General features: G+C 36.8%; 1 protein-coding gene across 2 annotated transcripts in view; it reads right to left on the bottom strand.

Annotated features, from left to right (window-relative positions):
- Positions 1-806: 806 nt before the first annotated feature.
- The window catches only part of HOMEZ (homeobox and leucine zipper encoding), a 38262-nt gene continuing 14305 nt past the window's right edge, over positions 807-24763 (bottom strand). For both annotated transcript variants that reach the window (XM_053702338.1, XM_053702339.1), the window contains exons 2-3: positions 21660-21701; positions 807-2812 (exon numbers count right to left, since the gene is read on the bottom strand). In XM_053702338.1, coding sequence (XP_053558313.1) covers positions 923-2680 — 1758 coding nt within the window. In that variant the 5' untranslated portion in view covers positions 2681-2812; positions 21660-21701 and the 3' untranslated portion in view covers positions 807-922. The remainder of the gene's footprint in view (positions 2813-21659; positions 21702-24763) is intronic.

Genomic DNA, 24763 nt, shown 5'->3' with positions numbered 1-24763 from the left:
TGGTCTCTACAGGAAGCTTATCTAGCATGATATCAAACAACTTCCGGTTTAGTATTAAGTGAATAGACTAGATAAACAGTGAGTCAGATTTGCTCATGCTCAGAACTGACAGAATGTCTCCACTTGTATCTCCCTGAGAATTGAGGCTACAATGAGAAATTCTAAGTGCTAATTGTGCAAGAAAACAAGTGGTTTGCTTTTTTCGTTTTACACAATCTGTTTCTTTTTATGTTTTCTTTTATTTAACATATTTGTTTTTACCAAAGGAGCACTGTTTAATATCCCTTTAATCCCTTATTTGCTCTGGATTAGTTTTGAGTCTGCAGGCATGCAAGTACCTAGGTTTGCCTTCAAACTTTGTTATTTAAGTCCCCTTGTACTGATATATTTTAGTGGTTATCTAATCACAGCTTATTATTTGTAATAACCATGAACCGCTTAGAGAGCTAGTAGTAGAATTTTGCTTTCTATAAAATAAAGTTACTAATATAAAGATCAGATTGAAGAAGAGTCTACTACATGTACTTTTGAATAAGAATTAGAGTTAGAGTTTTTCTACTGTCCAATGTTTTAGTTCTAATTAGGTTTATAAGTAAACAAACATTTTTCAGCATCTGGAGCTGTTCAAGAAACCTGCAGAAATATTGCACAATGAAAACCCTGGCTTTGTAACGCACTTCCCTAGTTCTGCAATAGTTAGGCACACATAATGCAGATCTGATAGTTGTCCTATTCATTGCCTCTAAAAGACAAATAGAAAAATGTAATCTTAACAGTAGGAAGGAAATAAATAGAAGAAAACCCAATTTGTGTGTGCTGTGAATTAATTATGTGAGACATGTTTTTATTTAAATACTATATTGAGGGAAATGTCTGCATGATGTGTTATGTAATCCCTGTAGATTGCACGAGAATGAGAAAATTAATCTTGGATAACAACATCATCATCGTCCTCCTCAAACTCTTCCACATTATCCTCTTCATCGTCTAGAAATACCTCTACTTCTGCAGGTTCACTTGATTTTTTACTAAACCAGTCCAGCACTTGCTGTCGGCTTAATCCAGACCCTGCGACTAGGGAATGCAAGTCCACTTCACGAATGTGTTTGCGGACAGACCAGTACCTTTCTAATATATTAAAGTCTATTCTGGGGATTGCAACTGGAATGGGAGATGGAGGAGGCGGCTTTGCCAGTACAGTCTGTAAGTTTTTGTGTGTTTCGTTGCCTAATGACCCTGAAATTCTTGTTAAAGAATCTTTAACCCCTGAGCTACCCTGCTCAAATTCATTTATTCTAATTAATGTTTGAGTCCCTGGTGCAGTTGACCATTTAGAATCCAGGATTTTAGGATTTTTGTTCTCAGGCACCTCTGTGCTTTTATTAAATATTCTTCCTACATCTACCACTGGCATGTAACCCACAGAGGATACCACTGGACTTAACACAACTTGAGTTACCGAAGTTGTTGCTGGTTGAGCTGCCATTTCAGTGTTGGTCCCTAAAACGTTGACCATAGGTATTGCCATTCCTACTCCAGGACTCCCTGCTGGTCTTGGCTCACTTAATCTTCCATTTTGGTTAACAGCATGCTGAGGTTCATCCAGCCAGCTGGGTCGTTCTTGGGCATTGTCCCTGAACCACTTAAGCTGCCCATGCTTAAGTGCATAACGGGTATCCCCAAACCACTGAATAATCTCCGGCCTTGGTAACCCTGTAATCTCCTCTAGTTTCTGGTAATCCTCTCGACGAGCCCATTGGCACTGCAAAAAAAAGGCCTTGAGCATAGCCAACTGGTCCTTGGTTTTCCGTTGGCGTCTCATAACTGGTGTGCAGCTCTCATCTCCCCTGAATATGCCACTACTTTGATCTTGGTAACCATGAACATGAAATGTCATTGAACTGTTCATACTGGAAGATGGAGTCCCAACCCTATTGTAAAGCTCCTCTTCAGATGGGAGACAAGCTACAGCAGTGCTCACTCCTGTCCCATCAACACCAAACATTTGGCTAGCAATAGGAGTCTCTGCTGTGTTTTTCAACCCTTCTGTCTCTGAAAAATAGCTTGACTCAGACTTTTGAGTGTAGGTGCCTGATAACTCCCATGCTTTTGACTGGTTCTGCAAACGCTCTGAGCTCAAGCCCTCTGCAGCCCATGCTGGTTTTTGCACTGAGGCTACAAAGTCTGTCTTGATTCTTTTGGCTTCTGGTGCAGCAATGCCTGAAGATGGGCAAGGACGAGGAGGGGAAACTTCTTGTCTTGCTTCATTCTTTGGTGTGGAAACCGCTGTTTTTTCATGGGTTTTAAGACTGCTAGCTTTCCTGGCTACACCAACAAGAGGCTTGAAGTGCAGATGGTCTTGATTGTAAGCAAGACGTGAACGTGTCTCTTCAATTTCCTCTGATGACCAGCTTATTCCACAGCGGATCCTCTGCACCATGAACCAGGTCTTTACCTTTTCCATCTGCAGCCCAGATCGCAGACATAACAAAGCAATTTCAGGCATACTTGGATATGGGAAGTAACTAAAGGTATGGATCAGTTCGGGGTGATCATCTAACTCATCAGTTAATGCTGCCTCTGTCCAAACTAGTTTCAAATCATTAGAGATTGGAGGTAGACACACCAACCCTGCAGCTCCCCCTGGACATACACCGGGACCCTTGGTGGTGGGGGACATTGTTATAGTCTGGGTAGTAAACTTTGAAGTTAATGTTGGCTCCAAAGCATGCAGCTTCCCTTCTGTTTTTAATATGTAGTCACTTTGTAAGAGTAGGGGTGCAGCTGTCCCTCTCCTTCTCTACAGCGGCTCCTGTAGAAAGAAACAAAATGTTGTTACTACATGAGTTAAACATTTCCTGGTGTAGGTATTACAATTCTTTTAACAAATTTAGCACTCTGAATATTGTGTTTCATGTACATTAGTTGTTTTTAAAACATGTTACAAAATATATATATAAAAAAGTTACATTTCAAAAGGTAATTATTTTGATTTTAAACCCAATAAGTTGTCTGTGTACAACGGACTGAATGCTCATTGGCAAGAAAAGCAGATAGTGGCATAACACGCTAGCAGACAAACACAGGCAAGGAACGGCCATTTTACATTTTATAGTGTAATATATTTTAACATTTACTTAGGTACAAATCCCCAAATCCGGAATTCCAAACTTTTGAAATAATATTTGTTTAAAATTAAAATGATCAAAAATGACAATTCATCCCAGCCTGTAAGTTGCAATCTTCTAAATAGGCCATAGTAGTTACATTTATTGGTTAGGCAAACTACAAAACTAATAACTTATTATGCAATCTGCAACATTTCTTGAAAATCAATTGGTTTTGCAAATTGCCTGCAAAAAAAAAGTTGGCATAACATTAAAGGGACATAAAACACAATTTTTTCTTTCATTATTCAGATAAGAGCACGCAAATGTAAACAACTTTCCAATTTACTTCTATGATCTAATTTGCTTCATTCTCTTGGTATCATTTGTTAAAAGCATATCTAAATAGGCTCAGTTGCTGCTAATTGGTGGCTGCACATTGCTATTTCTTCAACAAAGGATATTTAAAGAATGAAGCAAATTAGATAATCTAAGTAAATTGGAAAGTTGTTTAAAATTGTATTCTCTATCTGAATCATGAAAGAAAAATTTGGGGTTTCATGTCCAGTAGTTTTGCAGATTCAATCTGCCAGATGGCATAATAAGTTCTAAAATTGGCACTGTCTGCACTGCAGATTTGCATATAAGTTATTTTAATCATCCATGTTGCAGGCAGGCAGCTTAAAGGGACATGAAACCCACATTTTTTCTTTCATTATTTAGATAGAGCATGCAATTTTAAACAACTTTCCATATTACATCTCTAATCTAATTTGCTTCATTCTCTTGATATTCGTTGCTGAAAAGCATATATATAAATAGGCTCAGTAGCTGCTGATTGTGGCTGCACATAGATGCCTCGTGATTGGCTCACCCATGTACATTGCTATTTCTTCAACAAAGGATAGCCGAAGAATGGAGCAAATTTAGTAATAGAAGTAAATTGGAATGTTGTTTAAAATTGTATTCTCTATCTGATCATGAACAAATGTTTTGGGTTTCATGTCGCTTTAAGTCACTAGTTTACTAATGCCAGGTAAAGTTACAGCTTAGTGCAAAAACTTAGAGAGGGCCAAAGATGTTTAGAGAGACATAACACAGAGTCTGAGTACAGATCTTGGTTTATGCAAACCTTTAAGTGCCACTGCCAGTCTGCCACAACAAGACTGCTACATAACACAATTCAATTAGGAAGCGCTATATCACTTAATGACAGTATATATGGCAGCAGGGCAGGCGCCATTTGTTTCAACTATCACTAGTACAGTTCTATCAAACAAAACTTAATAAATCCAGAATCGCAGAAAGTCTGACAGAGACACAGACAGTAACTAACTTCTACTTCCAAGTTCCAATAAAGTAAAGTTCTGTGCCCAGTCCACACCACAGACTTTAATCTACATCACACATAGGCCCCAATTCTAAAAAGATCTCTGGGCTGGTGAGATTCTATAAGAATGTTCACCAGCCCTATTTCCCTGGTGGATTTATATAAAGACACTTTTAACCTGAAAACAGGCAGCTAAGGGGTATATACTGCAACTGCATACATTGTTAAAGGGGCAGTAAACCTAGAAAATAATGTTATATAATTCTGCACATAGTGCAGAATTAAATAACATTATATTAGTGCTAGCTTTATACAACATAATATTGCAGCGATAATTTATTATAAACTACAGTTTTTCAGACCTCTACTGAGCGGGTCTGGGTTTTTTTTCAAAGCACATCTGGGTAGCAGTCTACTCACAGCCGGCCCGATCGCGCCATTAAACTTAATGTAGCTCGCTCCCACTCTGGTCTGGTAGTGGGAGCGAGCTACATTGAGTTTAATGGCGCGATCGGGCCGGCCGTGAGTAGACGCTGTATGTAGACAGCTGCCCAGATGTGCTTAGAAAAAAAAAACAGACCCGCTCAGTAGAGGTCTGAAAAACTGTAGTTGATAATAAATCATTGCTGCAATATTATGTTGTATAAAGCACTATGTGCAGAATTATATAACATAATTTTCTAGGTTTACTGCCCCTTTAAAATGCACAATAAAATTCATAACTTTAAAATCTTACAAAACGGATAATTGAACTATTTACACAAAAATAAGAAGGGAAAATTTGTATTGTTAAGGTGCATCAAAAGTCATAATGAAATTGGTCATCAAAAATAGTATCAAAAATGTAAAATTTGTAAGTAAATTAAACAGGAATAAATGGCAATAACTACGCTCAGTGTAAATTGTAATTTAAGTACACTGGATGCTCAAAAAAAAAAAAAAAAAAAAAAAAGAGAGAGAAATTCAGTATAAAATACAAAGCGTAATGGTTGTTTTTTCGTAAAATGGGCTGAACATAGGCATTCCATGGGCGTATATGAAATTTTAGTACATATGGATATCTCCAGCGCCTACAAGCTCCTCCCAAAGAAAGCAAGATCTCTCAACCAGATCTCAAAGGGAAATATAAAAAGTATGCAACAGGGGAGCGCTAAAATAACCCCCTAGGGGAGATTAAAAAGCTTAAGGTGGAATCCATAGGTTATAAAATATAGATATTTAATCACATTAAAAATGTAAACATATAACATAATCAATGTTAAAAGCAATTATTATCACAACAATATAGACAGTTCATCTAAAAGCAATTCATCTAAAATCATAGTATACGAATGATGATTCCCTAAAACCACAATTGAGGCAGTAGGAAGCTATATAGTGATAGCTACGCAAAAAAGAAATAAGGATGATAAGCTAATACGTGATGTATGTTGAGTCCTATATCCAAATAAAATCCATAAAAATTCAAATAAAAGTCCAAAAAGAGAAAGGTGTTAATTAATCCAATGTTATCCGATATAAATAATGTCCCAAATTAATCCAATGTGATCCGATATAAATAATGTCCCAAAATAGTATCCAATGTGTATCCAAGTGAATATATCCAAGAGTTTGTGTAGACAAAAGTTCGTTAAAAAAGTAAAAATATTCGTTAAAAAAGTAAAAATGTAAAAGTAAAAACACAAACTCTATTGGATATATTCACTTGGATACACATTGGATACTATTTTGGGACATTATTTATATCGGATCACATTGGATTAATTTGGGACATTATTTATATCGGATAACATTGGATTAATTAACACCTTTCTCTTTTTGGACTTTTATTTGAATTTTTTTGGATTTTATTTGGATATAGGACTCAACATACATCAGGTATTAGCTTATCATCCTTATTTCTTTTTTGCGTAGATATCACTATATAGCTTCCTACTGTCTCAATATAAATTGTGGTTTTAGGGAATCATCATTCGTATACTATGATTTTAGATGAATTGCTTTTAGATGAACCGTGTAAGAAATTTTCTCTCAAATCCCAGCATAATGCAATAAATATTTTTACACTTACAGTTCTCACTGTTTTTTCACCAAAATACTCAAAACACTCATTATTCTGAAAGGAAAACCTTACAGCAAATTAAATGTACAGAACACTGAAAACAGTGTAAGGTAACATTCAAGTTTTAAAACTCGCTGGTTTACCCCTTTTTACCTTGCAGAGAGCGCTCATTATCTGTGTGACAGACATCACACCAGTCACAAGCACAGCCCCTTTAATTTATAGAATTCCATGAGGGCTACCTCTGCGAGTATTGGAGTGGAAAACCACGCCTTGACCGGCTAAATTTTTTTTTAGAACCGGGGCCTCAGTTTCCTCTGTGCTTAAACTCACCAGCCCGTCTGTCACTCCGGATCCGGAATGGACCTCATACCACCACTGGCTCCAACACTTCTCTCCAAAACACGTCTCCATTGCTGCCTGCGAGCGAGTGCATCCTGCACACTCCTGCAACAGCGTTGTTGCCACTTGCTAAAGCAGTTCCTCCCACTGACAGCCAACTCTGGTCTCCACCCCAGGCCCCACACAGTAACACTGCCAACCTGTCGACCGCCATACTGTAGCACCAGTTCTCCTCACTGCCTTCGTCTTGCCTCCGCCCGCCACTGCCCTCTTATCCTATCAGCCGCCGCCTATCGTGCTGCCCCCATCTCCAGAGCTCCTTCCTGCACTTTTGTTTTTAGCCCAGGAACTCAGGAGGGAGGAGGAAGAGGCCTTGTAAAAGAATAAAATGCTGCCATTACAATTTTTTCTTTTTAATGACAGCGTTTATTTTTTTTGTATTGCAGGTTGACAGCAAAGGCGGGAGAAACATGAATGTCTATAAAAAGGTAGCCGGGAGAAACCAAAAAAATAAATGAAAAAAAAAAGCATAAAATTACAGAACCTGGGAAATAGGGGAGAATTGGCAACCCTAGTCTGGCTCCTAAATTCTCTTATTGGCTCCTAAATTTGAAACAGATTTGCCGACCCCCTGATTTACATAAATATAAGCTGCAGAACACTTATAAGACTTACATTTACACAGTCACAATCATAATCAACTACTGCAGGTTTATAATTAAGTTCAAAGGTCCTTCTCTGTTAATAAATAACTAACTGAAGCTGCATTTAGCATCAATGTGCTTTTCCCCAAAAACTAAGCCATAACCATCATATTCCAAACATATTCCACCAAACATTCACCAGCATTGCTGTGGGTCTCTAAAGCAGATTACTTTATCTGTAAGATCACTCTAAACTCATACACCTCTATCAAAGACCTAATATTATTTAAAGCACACTAGTGTGCCGTGAGAGATCGTCAGGTGTGCTGCCATTGCAGAGGCAGACTGACAGGCTCATCAAGCAGACAGCATTATTTATAACATGACATATTTACATTCATTCACAATCATTATGATCGTTTGTGAATGAATGTCAGTATGTCATGTATTGTAAATGAATCATTAGACTCAGGATGCGGGTGGCAGTACAGTCGCAATGCCGATGATGCTATTGACAGGCGGTAGTTGTTTCTGCTTAAACATGTTAATTTGCTCAGCTTGGTGAAGGGCGGGATTTACGGCTGACATTGGCTGACTCTCTCCTCGGGTTCCGTCTCCCGTCTACTACTTGCTGGGAACCAGGTGAGGTTAACAGGGCCTATTAACCCATTATGATAATGTCCTTAATTTAATAAAGTGTTAGGTAGAACATAAAAATCCAGATTGCAAACCAATACGAACTCACAAATATTACATAATCTTTATCTGAGCATGAGTTAAAATGGGGAGAGAGTAAGCGCTAAAAAGCTTAAAAGGCTAGTAAAAGGTACATTTTAATACATATAAAAATTTACAAATGGCAATCAGACGCATGGATCCATGTCTGACTTAACACAAAAATATATATATATATAATAAACAAATCTAAAAATATCCAATGGAGTATAGCATGTGACGCTGACTTAGTGAGCCAGTGATGAGGAGTTAGAAGGACATGTACATTCAATAATATAAACAACCTAAGTGAGTGATTGAGTGCACACAATAGCTTTCAACAAAGAAAAATAGCATTCACAAAAAAGAAAAATAGCATTCACAAAAAATAGTGTTCACAAAAATTGGCGTACATAAAAAATGTTCAAATGTTCAACCGGTTATATGTAAGTGAATCCAGTAGTGTTTCCTCCAAAGTGACGTGTAGAAATATAACGTGAAGTCAATAATAGTAGAATGTAAACGTTGAGTGGGTCAAATTATTGTGGTTCAGCTGCTAAATTAAAAAATTGTAAATCCGTGAGGTGTATAAAGATAAAAATAAAAATAACTTGTGAAAAAATCCACGTGGAAAACTTGAATTCAAATGATAAACAAAGGTCAAAAATCAAAAGACAAAAAATCAAAAGACAAAAATATCGAAAGACAAAAATAGAAAATCAGTGATAATATTAAAAAGCACTAAAGATCTAGTGAAAACAAATCCTTAATTCAGATGTTAAAAATCCTTGGTAAGATCCATAACAAACAAATACATTGATAAAATACCTAAAAGGGAACAAAAGAGAAACAAATAGTGCAACACTGTATATAATATAGGTAATTAAAACCAAGCTCACCAGTATGCCAACGCGTTTCGGCCTAGACTAGGCCTTTCTCAAGACTATACTGTATCAGAAAATCTGGGAGCTTTAAGTAGGGTCAGTGTTGAAATGATTGGTGCTGTTTTGGCGCCATTTTTAGAGGCACCTCCCTTTCCTGTTTCACCCATTGCATCTCTGGGGTATTTCCTATGTTATGTTTCCTGTTTCACCCATTGCATCTCTGGGATATTTCCTATGTTATGTTTCCTGTTTCACCCATTGCATCTCTGGGATATTTCCTATGTTATGTTTCCTGTTTCACCCATTGCATCTCTGGGATATTTCCTATGTTATGTTTATGTTTTCCCATCTTAAAGGTTAATTGGTTCCTATTATTACACAAATTCTAGTATAAATCTAGATTTTCCTATTTATTTGTTTTTTATTTTCATTATTAGGTAATAGTAGCGTTTTGTCAATGTTGTTATTATTATATTCTGTGTTAACTCAGTTAGTTTTCTGGGCGGGTTTCCCCTTTCTTTGGGCTCAAATTGCTTATTTATTTACATGGACTGGTTCTCATTTATGAATTGCCCCTGTTGATGTCAAAAACTTAATTTCCAATGCGATCTTATTTTGAAAATTGCTATGACCGGAAGTGGCCTGGTATCGCGGCATCAACTTCCGTTTTAGCTTTTGGGAGACATAGTTTACTCGATTCACCGGTCTCTATCATGTGACCGGAAGTTCTTTGGTCCACCGGTCTGCATCATATGACCGGAAGGTGCAGCATCATATTCCCCATTGACTTATGGGATATGTAGTTCCCTCACTTATTAGGACTACAGATCTTTCTCAGATATTCGGTATTACCCGATCTTACTATGGCTCATTGTCTCTATGTGTCTATAACATATAATGTCAGAGTGAATGTGCCAATATGTAATAGAATCGGTTACTGGGAATAGTCAATTCTTTGAATAATGTATGTAATTTCTTACAATGCTGATCTGTCACTGCTTATAGTAAAACTGCTTCTAATAAAACTCGCTATATTAATTCTAAGCACATTCTTGGATCCTAATAAAACTCACTTTCTTAATTCTAGGCACATTCTTGGATCCTAATATTGAATAGCTTTACAATTTACTTTTATTTGTTCATACTTTCGTAATGGATAGCCGTTTCACTGCTTCCTTCTAGTTCTTTTGAAAATAAAGCCTATGGGTATTCTCAAGGAGCCATTGAGTCATATATGACCTTGATAAAGTATAGACCTGCAATGTTTATCTAACTTAACATTGTGAGACGTTTATTGCATCCTAATGCTGTATCTCACCGCCGATGGTGGGATGACAAACTGTAATGTCTCAAGAGGGATCAAGAATCTTCCTATCTGTTCACAGTGAAGGTGTAAGCTCAAATATAATTGGGAGGGTTTCATTACATTTGTATGTGTATATAAAGGACTTTAGGTTACCATTAACCAGAAATCAGCTGGTGTAAAATCAGACGTAAATACACTCAAAGTGATGGCTTCTGTTTGACTTTGGGGCAGACGTGGGGTAGAGGATACAAGATACAAAATCTTCAAATTATGATATTTCATTTCACACATTAAGTAGTCCTACATTGGATTGTTATGTATAGACCAGTGTATGAATACAGGGTTTTTTCTTTTCTATGATACTTTTTTAGTTCAATATGACAATTTTAAAGTTGTCATACTGAATGTGTTCAGTTTGACAAAGCTGGGTGTATTCAATACGACATTGTCGCAATTCTTTAGGTCTATTATTCCCGTGTATGGATCTGTTGCCAGGTGTTAATTACTTGACAAATGTACTTATGCTTGTATATTTACTCATTGGTGCTGATGTATCTTTGTGACCAAATTGTCCTATGCCTGATGTTATGTTTCTCTCTCTGATATGATTTTGTTCTTTAATGAGCGACTAACATTTTGTAATACAGAACAAGTATTATGCCCACTCTGAATTTTTACATTTCCCTTGGTTTTTATAGGAAACGGAGAGGGTTAGTATTTTCGATTTTCACTTCCACTCTAGTTTATAGCTTTCATGTATTCGATCTCCCTTTATAGGTACATAGAAAATAGTGATGAATGCGGAGGTAAATATTTAGTTGGGATACTGTGTGGGGTAACCAACTTAGCGGTCGCATGTTGGGATCCTATCTCTCTAACTTAGGTCATATCATATTTGAGCACTCGGAGATGGATGGTGGTTGTTATTTAATAGATGTCATTTAATGGAGATCAGGTGTGCAAGGTCTTGGTTTCATGGTTTCCTCCTCTCCAGTCTTTTTTGACCTTCTGTATCCCAAAATAACTAAAATCTTTCAGATTCCCCTTAGAGTGGGGTATCTATTCTGCCTTTCTCTATGCATAGGATGTGTTCCCTGATCCTATCTTTGAGGGCCCTTGATGTCTGCCCTATATATTGTAATCCGCAGGAGCAGGAAACTAGATAGATCACATTTTTGTCGCTACATCTGATCATCTCTTTGATCCTATGTTTCTCGTTTCTCTGATGTGATGAGAAAGTATCCGTTTTTCGTCCGTTCTTACAAGCTTTACAGCTTGGACATGGGTAGAAGCCTTTAATGCTTTTTCCTTGGTGATTGGTCGTGTCGTTATTATTTCCTTTCCTAGGTATACTAGGAGCTATTATCGTTTTCAGGTTCCTAGTTCTCCTATAAATGAATCTCGGATGTGGATTCAGCCTTTCCCCAATCACGTCATCATCTTTGAGTATTGCCCAATGTTTCTTAATAATCTTTTCCAGGATGGATCTGTTCTCACAGTACTCGGATATCATAGGCACGTTGATTGTTTCATCATCCCAGGTTTTTCTTGGTTTGTTTTTATAACTCAGGAGGTTCTCTCTCTTGAACTTACTGACTTCTTCGATTTTATCATCCAACGACTTATTGTCATACCCTCTTTCCAAGAAACGTTGTTTCAGTATGTCAGCCTGTGCAGTCCATTGTTCTATAGTAGAACAATTTTTCTTGACCCTCAAGAATTGGCCCTTGGGTATATTTGACTTCCAGGTGGGATGATGGCAGCTTGTGTTATAGATATAGTTGTTACAGTCAACCTCCTTGAAGAAGGTTGACGTCTCGAGCTTCCCATCTTTCACTTCAATTCTCAGATCCAGAAAGTCCAGTTTCTCTTGGCTGTATTGGTATGTAAACTTAAGATTCTTTTCGTTGTGGTTCATTACATTGATAGTATGTAGCAGATCTTCCAATGTTCCACTCCAAATCAAAAAGATGTCATCTATATATCTTGAATATAGGACCAGGTCCGCGCCAGCTGGACATGAGTCCCAGAAGATGTTTTCCCATAGGCCCATGTAGAGATTGGCGTAGCTTGGCGCGAACCTGGTCCCCATTGCTGTGCCGCACAATTGCCTGTAAAACTGATTATTGTTACAGAAATAGTTGTGATTCAAGATATATTTAATACAGTCCAAAATGAATATCCTCTGTTCTTCTGGTATTTCCTCATCCTTTAGTAGGAATGAGTTTACTGCTTCAATCCCTAGGTCATGTGGGATACTTGTATAAAGTGACGTAACGTCACATGTGGCCATTATATAGTTGTTCTTCCAGGTCATTGAATTTAGCAGTGACAGAATTTGTGTGGAGTCTCTGAGATGTGATGGTAATGATATTACATATTTCTGTAACATCTTATCCACGTATTCAGATAAGTTGCTTGTCAAAGATCCTATCCCAGATATAATGGGCCTTCCTGGTGGATCGTTTAAGGATTTATGGACTTTCGGTAGTTGATAAAATACGGGTGTTTTTGGGTATGGTATTCTTATGTAATTATATTCCCTTTCACTGAGTATCCCTTCGGTTTCAGCTGTTCCGAGGAGGGCATCTAGCTCTTTCTTGAACCTAACTACTGGGTTGCTGCAGAGCTTTTGGTAGGTATTGGTGTCATTTAGAATCCTCATGATCTGTTCAGGCTTCTGTTTCCTTGACCTGCTGCCCCCTCTGGACCCTCTAGAGGTCTTTTTTTGTTTACGGAACAGGATTGTTCTTCCATGTCCAGGTTCTTTCTCTTTAATGTTGATTTGTTTTTCTCTTTTTCCCTTGGTGAAAGGGGGCTTTCCCCTGAAAAAACCTCGCCTGTTTCTTGGCCTTTTTCTTGTATTGTAACACTCCTATGTTGTTGTGGGGTGTGTTTTTGTTGGCCCACCTTCACATTGGAGTATTGTTGGTTGTTCCTCCATTGTGATTCTTTGGATATATTTTGGTTGTAGGGAGGGTCGTCTTTCCAACTTTGTTTTCTGTGTCCGTTATACATGTAATCATTGTGTTCTCTATGGCCTGTATGGGCATAAGGTCTCTCATCAAACCTCGAATGATTTTTCCTTTGGTCCATGAAGAATGGACTCTTTCCATAGTTGTCCCCTAGTGGAAACGGTGATCTTCTATCATCACGATAATGGTGCTGCCGTCTGTGATAATAAGTTTGTGGACGGAAGTGGCCATAGTATGGCCTGGTATTTCCAAACCTGGGTTCATGTTCCCAATTTGTTTGGTCCTGGTTTCTTCTGTTGTCATAGCGTGGTCTCCTTTCGGGGTAGTTGTAGTTGTTATAATCTTTCGGGTATTGTTGGTCCTCCCGGTGTGCATTATACACATAGCTTCTGTTGTATGGAGAATCTCTTGTGTGAGAATAGTAGCTGTTGTTTGGCCTGACAGGGGACCGGAAGTACGGTCTTCGTCTTCCATAACTCTCATTCCCTGTTTTGGAATGGTATCCCTGTTTTTTCTTTTTTCTATAGTTCACCTCTGTCCAGTTGTCTCTTATATCTTACGTTCTCTCTTCACTGTCTTGTTCTGTTGTGTCTTGCGGACAGTTCCCCCTTTCCTCATACGGTGGGTCGGTCTGTCGTGTGTTGTCCATATCTACCGATTTTTTGGCATCCAATTCTCTATTTAGTTTCTTCATCTTTTTCTGGATTACGTCCTCTCTCGTTTTCGTGACTCGTTTTATTAGAGTTTCTCTTCTTTCGGTTATTTCTTTAGATTCTGGTTCTGTGCTGTCCAGATTAGTTAGTAGTACCTCATCATCTTTAATCTCATCATCTAGTTTTAAGATTAGGGATGACTTAAATTCGATGATGAGTCTCATTAGTTGTCTTGAAGTTTCCAATAGGATATTCATCCATTTTTCTGCAAAATCTGGATCAGCTAACTGAAATGAACACTCTTTTCTAATAATCAAGCCTTTAGGAATGATGTCCAGTTCTAAACATTTGTTTAGAAATGAGATTTCGGCTTTATACTTAACTTCAGAAATGAGAAGTTTTCCTAAGTTTCTGAAAATAGATTGAATGTCTAATCTGTCTGGATCATTGTCATGATCATCTAACGGTGTGGTTATACTTAGGGTAATATCCCTTCTGAGTGTTGACAACAGATCCATATTGGTGTATGGGAATAAGACGGGCTATAGCCTATAATTGGGAAATTCCTGTGCAGTACTTTGTAGAATGCTGCACTAATATCAGGGGTCTTGGTGTGTGGCTGCTCGGGACCTACTAGGAAAGACCAATCTATAAGAACAGGAGAAGTGGACCGAGCGCTACACCCAGGGCCTTAGGCTTACTAACTATATAGCCTCCTAGTAGGCTAACAATAAAAAAGTTAAAATGGGGAGAGAGTAAGCGCTAAAAAGCTTAAAAGGCTAGTAAAAGGTACATTTTAATACATATAAAAATTTACAAATGGCAATCAGACGCATGGATCCATGTCTGACTTAACACAAAAAAATATATATATATATAATAAACAAATCTAAAAATATCTAAAAATATCCAATGGAGTATAGCATGTGACGCTGACTTAGTGAGCCAGTGATGAGGAGTTAGAAGGACATGTACATTCAATAATGTACATTCAGCATCGTAAGAAATTACATACATTATTCAAAGAATTGACTATTCCCAGTAACCGATTCTATTACATATTGGCACATTCACTCTGACATTATATGTTATAGACACATAGAGACAATGAGCCATAGTAAGATCGGGTAATACCGAATATCTGAGAAAGATCTGTAGTCCTAATAAGTGAGGGAACTACATATCCCATAAGTCAATGGGGAATATGATGCTGCACCTTCCGGTCATATGATGCAGACCGGTGGACCAAAGAACTTCCGGTCACATGATAGAGACCGGTGAATCGAGTAAACTATGTCTCCCAAAAGCTAAAACGGAAGTTGATGCCGCGATACCAGGCCACTTCCGGTCATATTTTCAAAATAAGATCGCATTGGAAATTAAGTTTTTGACATCAACAGGGGCAATTCATAAATGAGAACCAGTCCATGTAAATAAATAAGCAATTTGAGCCCAAAGAAAGGGGAAACCCGCCCAGAAAACTAACTGAGTTAACACAGAATATAATAATAACAACATTGACAAAACGCTAATATTACCTAATAATGAAAATAAAAAACAAATAAATAGGAAAATCTAGATTTATACTAGAATTTGTGTAATAATAGGAACCAATTAACCTTTAAGATGGGAAAACATAAACATAACATAGGAAATATCCCAGAGATGCAATGGGTGAAACAGGAAACATAACATAGGAAATATCCCAGAGATGCAATGGGTGAAACAGGAAACATAACATAGGAAATATCCCAGAGATGCAATGGGTGAAACAGGAAACATAACATAGGAAATACCTCAGAGATGCAATGGGTGAAACAGGAAAGGGAGGTGCCTCTAAAAATGGCGCCAAAACAGCACCAATCATTTCAACACTGACCCTACTTAAAGCTCCCAGATTTTCTGATAAAGTATAGTCTTGAGAAAGGCCTAGTCTAGGCCGAAACGCGTTGGCATACTGGTGAGCTTGGTTTTAATTACCTATATTATATATCATATACAGTGTTGCACTATTTGTTTCTCTTTTGTTCCCTTTTAGGTATTTTATCGATGTATTTGTTTGTTATGGATCTTACCAAGGATTTTTAACATCTGAATTAAGGATTTGTTTTCACTAGATCTTTAGTGCTTTTTAATATTATCACTGATTTTCTATTTTTGTCTTTCAATATTTTTGTGTTTTGATTTTTTGTCTTTTGATTTTTGACCTTTGTTTATCATTTGAATTCAAGTTTTGCACGTGGATTTTTTCACAAGTTATTTTTATTTTTATACACCTCACGGATTTACAATTTTTTAATTTAGCAGCTGAACCACAATAATTTGACCCACTCAACGTTTACATTCTACTATTATTGACTTCACGTTATATTTCTACACGTCACTTTGGAGGAAACACTACTGGATTCACTTACATATAACCGGTTGAACATTTGAACATTTTTTATGTACGCCAATTTTTGTGAACACTATTTTTTGTGAATGCTATTTTTCTTTTTTGTGAATGCTATTTTTCTTTGTTGAAAGCTATTGTGTGCACTCAATCACTCACTTAGGTTGTTTATATTATTGAATGTACATGTCCTTCTAACTCCTCATCACTGGCTCACTAAGTCAGCGTCACATGCTATACTCCATTGGATATTTTTAGATTTGTTTATTATATATATATATTTTTTTTGTGTTAAGTCAGACATGGATCCATGCGTCTGATTGCCATTTGTAAATTTTTATATGTATTAAAATGTACCTTTTACTAGCCTTTTAAGCTTTTTAGCGCTTACTCTCTCCCCATTTTAACTTTTGTATTGTTAGCCTACTAGGAGGCTATATAGTTAGTAAGCCTAAGGCCCTGGGTGTAGCGCTCGGTCCACTTCTCCTGTTCTTTATCTGAGCATGTATGCTTATGTTACGTTACAATATAAAAACATATTGACCTACATTTGTAGTGCAGTCATATTGTAATTTTAAGTATTTTATAAATAAAGAAAAAACAAACTCAGTAAGGATAGTGATGTACCTAAAAAAAGAAAGTAAATTGTACTAAATAAATAATTTCCATGTCAACTCTCCTCAGATGCACGCAACAAAGAGTTGTCCCCCTTTAAAGCTAATTAACAGAAACCCAACATCCCGCCTTTTCTCAAGTAATAGAAGTACCCCCAAATAATACTGGACAGCATTTTTATGTAAAAAGCACTGAATGAAAATAGGAAAGAAGTAAGCTTTGTGACTACTGCTAGGCCGGGAACCAAGCCATGATATACAGCTAATTACAGTAAGTACAATAAAACTTACCATGAAATTCATGCTGAAAAAAATTATTTTAAAAACCAAAACATTAAGCAGAAATGTTCTACCAAATCTGATATTGCAGATGCACAAATATCCATTTTACATTACTTCAGAAATGTATGCGGCAAATCCACTATGCATGGGCGAAATTCACCCAATTTAATTTTTTCCCTTACTGGGCTGAACAGATGGAATGTGCAGTGCTGTTTAGCAGTCACAAAGATTCTTCTTAGACCAAGGTGCATGACAACAGAAGACAGCTGAAAGATCAAAGCTGTATAGCAGTAGGGCTGGGGTTCAAGTTTGGAATACAACAACCTAACTTTATGAGCGAGGGAGAGGATTGCAATTTAGTACAAGAGAGGGTGAACAAGCAAGGGAGAGGAATCGATAGAAGGCGAGGAAATTGTGACGAATTGTGTGAGTGCATGATGTGTATACATAAAAAACAGATGTAAAAAAATAAGTCGCCTCTGTATAGTTTGTGGCATGGCATGACAGCACAGTACTGTGTGTGTGTGTGTGTGTATATGTATGTACTGTGTGTGTGTGTATGTATATCTGTGTGTGTATGTATATCTGTGTGTGTGTGTATGTATGTATATGTATGTACTGTGTGTGTGTGTATGTATATCTGTGTGTGTATATGTGTGTGTGTGTGTGTGTATGTATGTATATGTATGTACTGTGTGTGTGTGTATGTATATCTGTGTGTGTGTGTATGTATGTATATCTGTGTGTGTGTATGTATGTATATGTATGTACTGTGTGTGTGTGTATGTATATCTGTGTGTGTATGTATGTATATGTATGTACTGTGTGTGTGTATGTATATCTGTGTGTGTGTGTGTATGTATATGTATGTACTGTGTGTGTGTGTATGTATATCTGTGTGTGTATGTATGTACTGTGTGTGTGTGTATGTATATCTGTGTGTGTGTATGTATATGTATGTACTGTGTGTGTGTGTGTGTGTGTGTGTGTGTGTGTGTGTGTATGTGTGTGTATGTATGTATATGTATGTACTGTGTGTGTGTATGTGTGTGTGTGTATGTGTGTGTATGTATGTATATGTATGTACTGTGTGTGTGTGTATGTATATCTGTGTGTGTGTGTATGTATGTATATGTATGTACTGTGTGTGTGTGTATGTATATCTGTGTGTGTGTGTATGTATATGTATGTACTGTGTGTGTGTGTATGTATATCTGTGTGTGTGTGTGTATGTATATGTATGTACTGTGTGTGTGTGTATGTATATCTGTGTGTGTGTGTGAGTGCATGATGTGTATACATAAAAAACAGATGTAAAAAAAATAAGTCGCCTCTGTATAGTTTGTGGCATGGCATGACAGCACAGTACTGTGTGTGTGTGTGTATGTATATCTGTGTGTGTGTGTATGTATATGTATATGTATGTATATCTGTGTGTGTGTGTGTGTGTGTATGTATATGTATGTACTGTGTGTGTGTGTGTGTGTATGTATATGTATGTACTGTATATATATATATATATATATATATATATATATATATATATATATATATATATATATATACACATATGCTGTATTAGGCTACAATGTGTGATTTTGTAACATTTTGGGATGGTGGGTGTGCCGCAGGATTTTTTTATGTAAAAAAAATGTGCCACTGCAAAAAAAAAAAAAAGGTTGAAAATCACTGATTTAAAGGGACAGTCTACTTGAAAATAGTTTTTGTTTAAAAAGATAATCCCTTTATTACCCATTCCCCAGTTTTGCATAACCAGCACTGTTATAACAATATAATTTTACCTCTGTGATTACTTTGTATTTAAGCCTCTGCAGACTGCCCCTTATCTCAGTGCATTTTACAAACTTGCATGTTACCCAATTAGTGCTGAATCCTGCATAACTCCACAGGAGTGAGCACAATGTTATGTATATGACACACACATGAACTAGCACTGTCTAGCTGTGAAAATCTAGTCAAATGCACTGAGAGACGGCCTGCAGGAGCTTAGAAACAGACAAAGATTTACAAGTTATAAAGTATATTAATGTAACAATGTTGGTTGTGTAAAGCTGGGAAATAGGTAGTAAAGACCTTTTCTATCTTCTTAAACAAAAAAATACAAAAACAAGTATATGTTCCTAGCGGATCTTGCTAACCAAACACAAACTAATACACATATATAACAAGTGCTGGTTTAACCCGCCCTCTTCTCTTCCCTTAAGGTGGTTTAGAACTGAAGCAACTTAGTTACTTAGTAATTGATTTAACAGTTATTAAAAGTAAATGTGCATGAACGTATATTACAAATCTATGCAAAAGTTGAACTCTACCTTCTTTCATTATTATTTTTTTTCTGTAGTCATTATACTCCTTAACCCCAGGTGGACAGCCAGATGGGGGTTATGGAGTATAATGACTATCGGGGAAAAAATAATAATGAAAGAGGGTAGATTCGGAAAATACGTTCATGCACATTACAATTTACTATCACTCACATGCATCTTTTTTTCTCTCTCTCGCTTGTTGATGTAAAACTGATAATCCACATTAAAAGAGCAAATGAGTACAGATATGATGAGGGAGGATGGGGTAAACTGGCTCAGAGGATGTAGCTAAAAGTATGAACCCAAGAAAGTGGAACAGTACAGTATACAGGTCAGATGTATTTTACAGCAAAAGGAAGCAAAATAATGTTTCACTGTGTCATTTAAAGGGACAGTGTACCGTAAAACTGATTTCCCCTTAATGTGTTTCCAATCACTTGTTAGACTAGCTGCAGACTGTAAAATGTATGAGAAATTGCTCCTTTATGTATATTTTCATATATTAAATAACCATTTATGTTAACTGAAACTACAACCGAATGAAATGGGCAATGCTTGCATTGAGAACAGACCTCATTAAGTTATTTACACAAAATTGTCATTATCTTATCTCCCTATACACAGTGAGACAAATACTTATATTCAAATACCTCTAATGAAAAAGGCGTGCTGCGTATTTTAAAGAAATGCAGAAAAAAATACGCTGCCAATATTCATGTAAATGGCGGATACTTTTCGAGCACCGCTTGGAAAAAGAAAAAAAAAAAAAAGCAGTGTACGCAAGCTGCTCTTGGATTAACAAGCATAGAAACTGGGGTGTTTTTATTTTCTGGGGGGGCTCCACAGTTTTATTTTACACATTTTTTCTCTAACTTTAGGGGTCCTTTGTGTGCCTAGACACTTAAATATAAGATCTATAATATGGCCACAAAAAAGGATGCGTTATGCAAATACAAGTCTGTCTGGCTTTATTTTCTCCCCTGCTTACAATGGTGCTTTGCCATCAAGCAGGTGGTGAAGATTTGAAACAAGAATACAAGCGTGTTTGAATAGCATTCCAAACCAATATGGCTGCCTAAAGCATGGAATATTTTCCTGCAGCATTTCACACATCAGTTGACGAGCTGCTTATATCAGCCAGAATCAGCAGGTTCTCTTGGTTTTTAATGAGGTCCTATAAGGCATTTTTATTGATGCCTTGGAAACATTTTGTCACAGTAATCTTATAATTTTACCTTTTTTTATATATAAAGAAAGCTCATATCTTATAGTACAATATGGGCACAAATACTACATGAAAAAAGGATATAAGTTAACATATCAAACTAATGAATAAATCTATGTTCCAAAAAAATGAACCCTTTATTATAGGCAATTCGACAACATTCTACTTCTGCAAACTCAGCCCCATAGTGAAACTATATTTTCCTCATTGACATCATGTTGAGGGCTAAACATATGATAGGTAAGTGGTGTGGCCTCTTGTTTATATGCCCTGGGCAGCCTTCAGCAGCAAACATTCCAGCTAGGAGGGTGCCCCTAGCATTGCTTTAGGTTAACGGCTCAGGGATGGCTGTAGCTTACCTACTTCAGGACCAGGGCAATCACTATTTATATAGCAGGGTAGTGTCTTGGCACTGCACACATACAAGTAACAGATTCTCTGTGCGGTGGAGCTAAAGATGCTACACATTAGATGGTATATGCCCAGTTGCCCTGGTGCTCTCTGTGCGGTGGAGCTAAAGATGCTACACATTAGATGGTATATGCCCAGTTGCCCTGGTGCTACCTACACAGTGTGGTGGGGAGTGGATGTCTGGATATCTGCTACTGCAATTATAGTTTTGTAGGTAGTAGAGGTCTATTTTTTCTGACACTGTAAGGTAGATTTCTAGGAGACCTGACCCTGTCACAGCATAGTACATGGTGGTGCCTGGATTATTCTAATTAAATATAACTGCGGTTTAATATGACATATGCTGTGGTTTACATGATCCTACACAACACAGTATTGGTTTCATCCTCACCTGCGTCCTCCGATGTCCGAAACTTGCATGAAGCAACATCATCTGTGGGGACATGAACAGAGAAACAATTGGTAACCCTTAAACATCTAAAACAAAAGGCAGCAACAACAAAGGAATACATGTAAGTAATACGGGGGAGGGGTGCATATCATCCCCCTGCACTGTAATGGGACAACAAAAGGTTAACTTCACCTCTGATGCTTACCCAGTCATTCCCTCAGTTCTTTTCTTTTGATTAAAGAGTTAAAGGGACATTAAACCTTAAATAAATACTAGTTAGAATGATGTATTCAAATAAAAGATTAGTCCGACAATAACATGTAGATGTATTTTTTTTAAATTTAATTAGCTGTTGTAATATTGACAAATTAAGTGTAAAGTTTTAGTTTCTATAAAACAATGGGAGCTGCCATGTTGCAACTTAGGTTACCTTCTCTGCTGTGGCCAATTAGGGACAGTTATAAATAGGTCACTAGAGTGTGCAGCCAATGGCTGTGTGGAATATAACAGTGCTCTGCTCTTCTATTTCTAACAGGAACTGAAAAGCTCACTATTTCAGAATGGAATAACAGGAAAAGGGGTTAAAAAGAATAAAGAACGCATATTGCAGACATATATATATACACACATATATATATATATATATATATATATATATATATATTATATATATATATATATATACTATATATATATATATATACATACATACATATATATATATATATATATATATATATATATATATATATATATATATATATATATATATATATATATATATATACACACACACATACATACATACACACACACACAATTTATCATTGTATATTACCATCTCAAAGTCTTTAATGTCCCTTTATACTACTTTAATGTGGAACTCCCCTTTTTGTGCTATCATCAGCCCCATAGATTCAATATGACAATACTTTATACCAAGTTCTGGGGATACCACATTCGTTTTTAATTTACACCACACTAAAAGCTGTTTTATACTGTGATCTACTTATGTCAAATGTTGCTAATCTATTGGGGAAGTAATTGTTAAGGATATGTTATATACATATATATATACACACACATACACACATAGTATTGTTTGTACACTTTAAAAATTAAACATAAAAAATAAAATATTGTGCTAGCCCCACGCTCCCTAAACAAAAATCAAGTTCTGTAACCTGCAAATACTAGTTTAGGCAACGTTGCACATTTCTTTTTAAAACCTAGGTTACATATATTGTTTTTTTGCCTCTCTGCGGAGCGTTAATCAAACAGTTTTGTTTTTCATTCATCTTCGTTAAAGTGAAAGAAAATCCTAGCGTTTTACAAACGCTAGGATTGACTTTTGAAACAAATAAAGGGGACTTTTATTCATGAAGTATAAGATACTTCATGTAGAAAGCTCCTTTATTTGTTTTAATTGATCGCCGTTTTTAGCTGCTACAGCAGGCAACGGCTAAAAAACTTTTTTTGGCTAAGAGGTGACGTTTTCACCTCTTAGCCCATAGCCATGCGGTAAATCCGGCTCCCATGGGCGCCAAGCCGGATTTACCACACGGCTATTGGCTAAGAGGTGAAAAAGTCACCTCTTGGCAAAAAAATTTTTTAGCCGTGTGCTGCTGTAGCAGCTAAAAACGGCGATCGGTTAAAACAAATAAAGGAGCTTTCTACATGAAGTATCTTATACTTCATGAATTAAAGTTCCCCTTTATTTGTTTCAATAGTCAATCCTAGCGTTTGTAAAACGCTAGGATTTACTTTCACTTTAACAAATATAGTAGAAATTGTACAGTGATTAAAGGATACATCAATATTTATAATGGCGCAAAAAGTGAAACTTTAAAACAGTTTGGTTCTACACAACAAGAGAAAACGGATATCTCTGCAGATCAACATTACAAGACCAATGACAAAGGAAAGGCACATCCAACATACATTACACCTTTGTTCTTTTTTCTTGAGGTACTGATGTCCAAGTCTGTCCCAATGCAGCCTAATTTCTAAGGCCGGAAGAGCTAAAGCTCATTATTCAAATAGACTATAGTGTACGTCTATGTATCAATCCATAAGAAGAAAGAAAATGAGAAAGGATAAGACAGATGAAAGAAAAAATTCCGCCAGAGGCGAGCTGCGGCGGACAGGGGGCGCACATACCTGTCCGCCTCAGCTTGATAAATGGCCCCTAAATATATTTGTCACATACAAAAAAAAAGTGGCTGTTGTATGTGACATTGGTTATAGCCACCAGATTTACTGTACATTGTGTGAGCTTTGTATGAGGTCTTTATGACAGATCACCTGCATCCTGCCACCTTCATAGAGTACTAGACGCAGAATAATCTATAGAAATACCTGACATCGCTCTCATTTAGAGCTACATTTTCTAGGGGAAAGTAATAAAGATCATCTGTAGTGTGGTGTGAGATGTTCTTTAAAGTCAGCAGTGAAAAACATACTACTTCTGCTCTAGTCACTTGTCATTTACAACCCTTTATAGAGCTGGGTGTACAGTTTATGTTATAATAATTTTTCAAATCTTTGGAAACTGGTTATAAATGGCTATATTCTTAGATATATGTCAATGTTTAGAACACAATCCTGACACTTTTTCCCCCCAAACAATGCCACCTAGTGGTCACCACAGTTCAATGATTTGTTTTTTAATATAAAATTTGGCACTTACACACAAAGGGCCTGATTCTCTAAAGCTCCCTTCTAACTTGTTAAGGTTAACTGCTTTATATCTTTCACTAATTGGATTTATCAGATGTCAACGGCAAAACAATGTACTCTATACTAACTTTATGACAATAATGGTCTCCTCCAAATAAAGCAAAGGCTATTGAAAAATAACTGCAGTAAAAAGGAAGCTAGTTTGTTTTAAAAACATTAAGACTTTGCTGATAGCAATACAACAGAAATGTCTTGTAATGTAAAGGTCAAACAGAACACACAGGTAGCACACAAAAATAAGGAAACAGCACCTTTATTGAGCAACGTTTCGGGGCTCCTGCCCCTTTATCAAGCTAACAAACAATGTACCACATCAAACATTTTTAGGTACTTCCAGCACAGGTAACCAATCACATGATAATGGG

This window comes from Bombina bombina, chromosome 2 (genome assembly GCF_027579735.1).
Source record: "Bombina bombina isolate aBomBom1 chromosome 2, aBomBom1.pri, whole genome shotgun sequence".
NCBI classification, from domain to species: Eukaryota; Metazoa; Chordata; class Amphibia; order Anura; family Bombinatoridae; genus Bombina; species Bombina bombina.
This window is presented reverse-complemented; position numbering and strand designations above follow the sequence as displayed.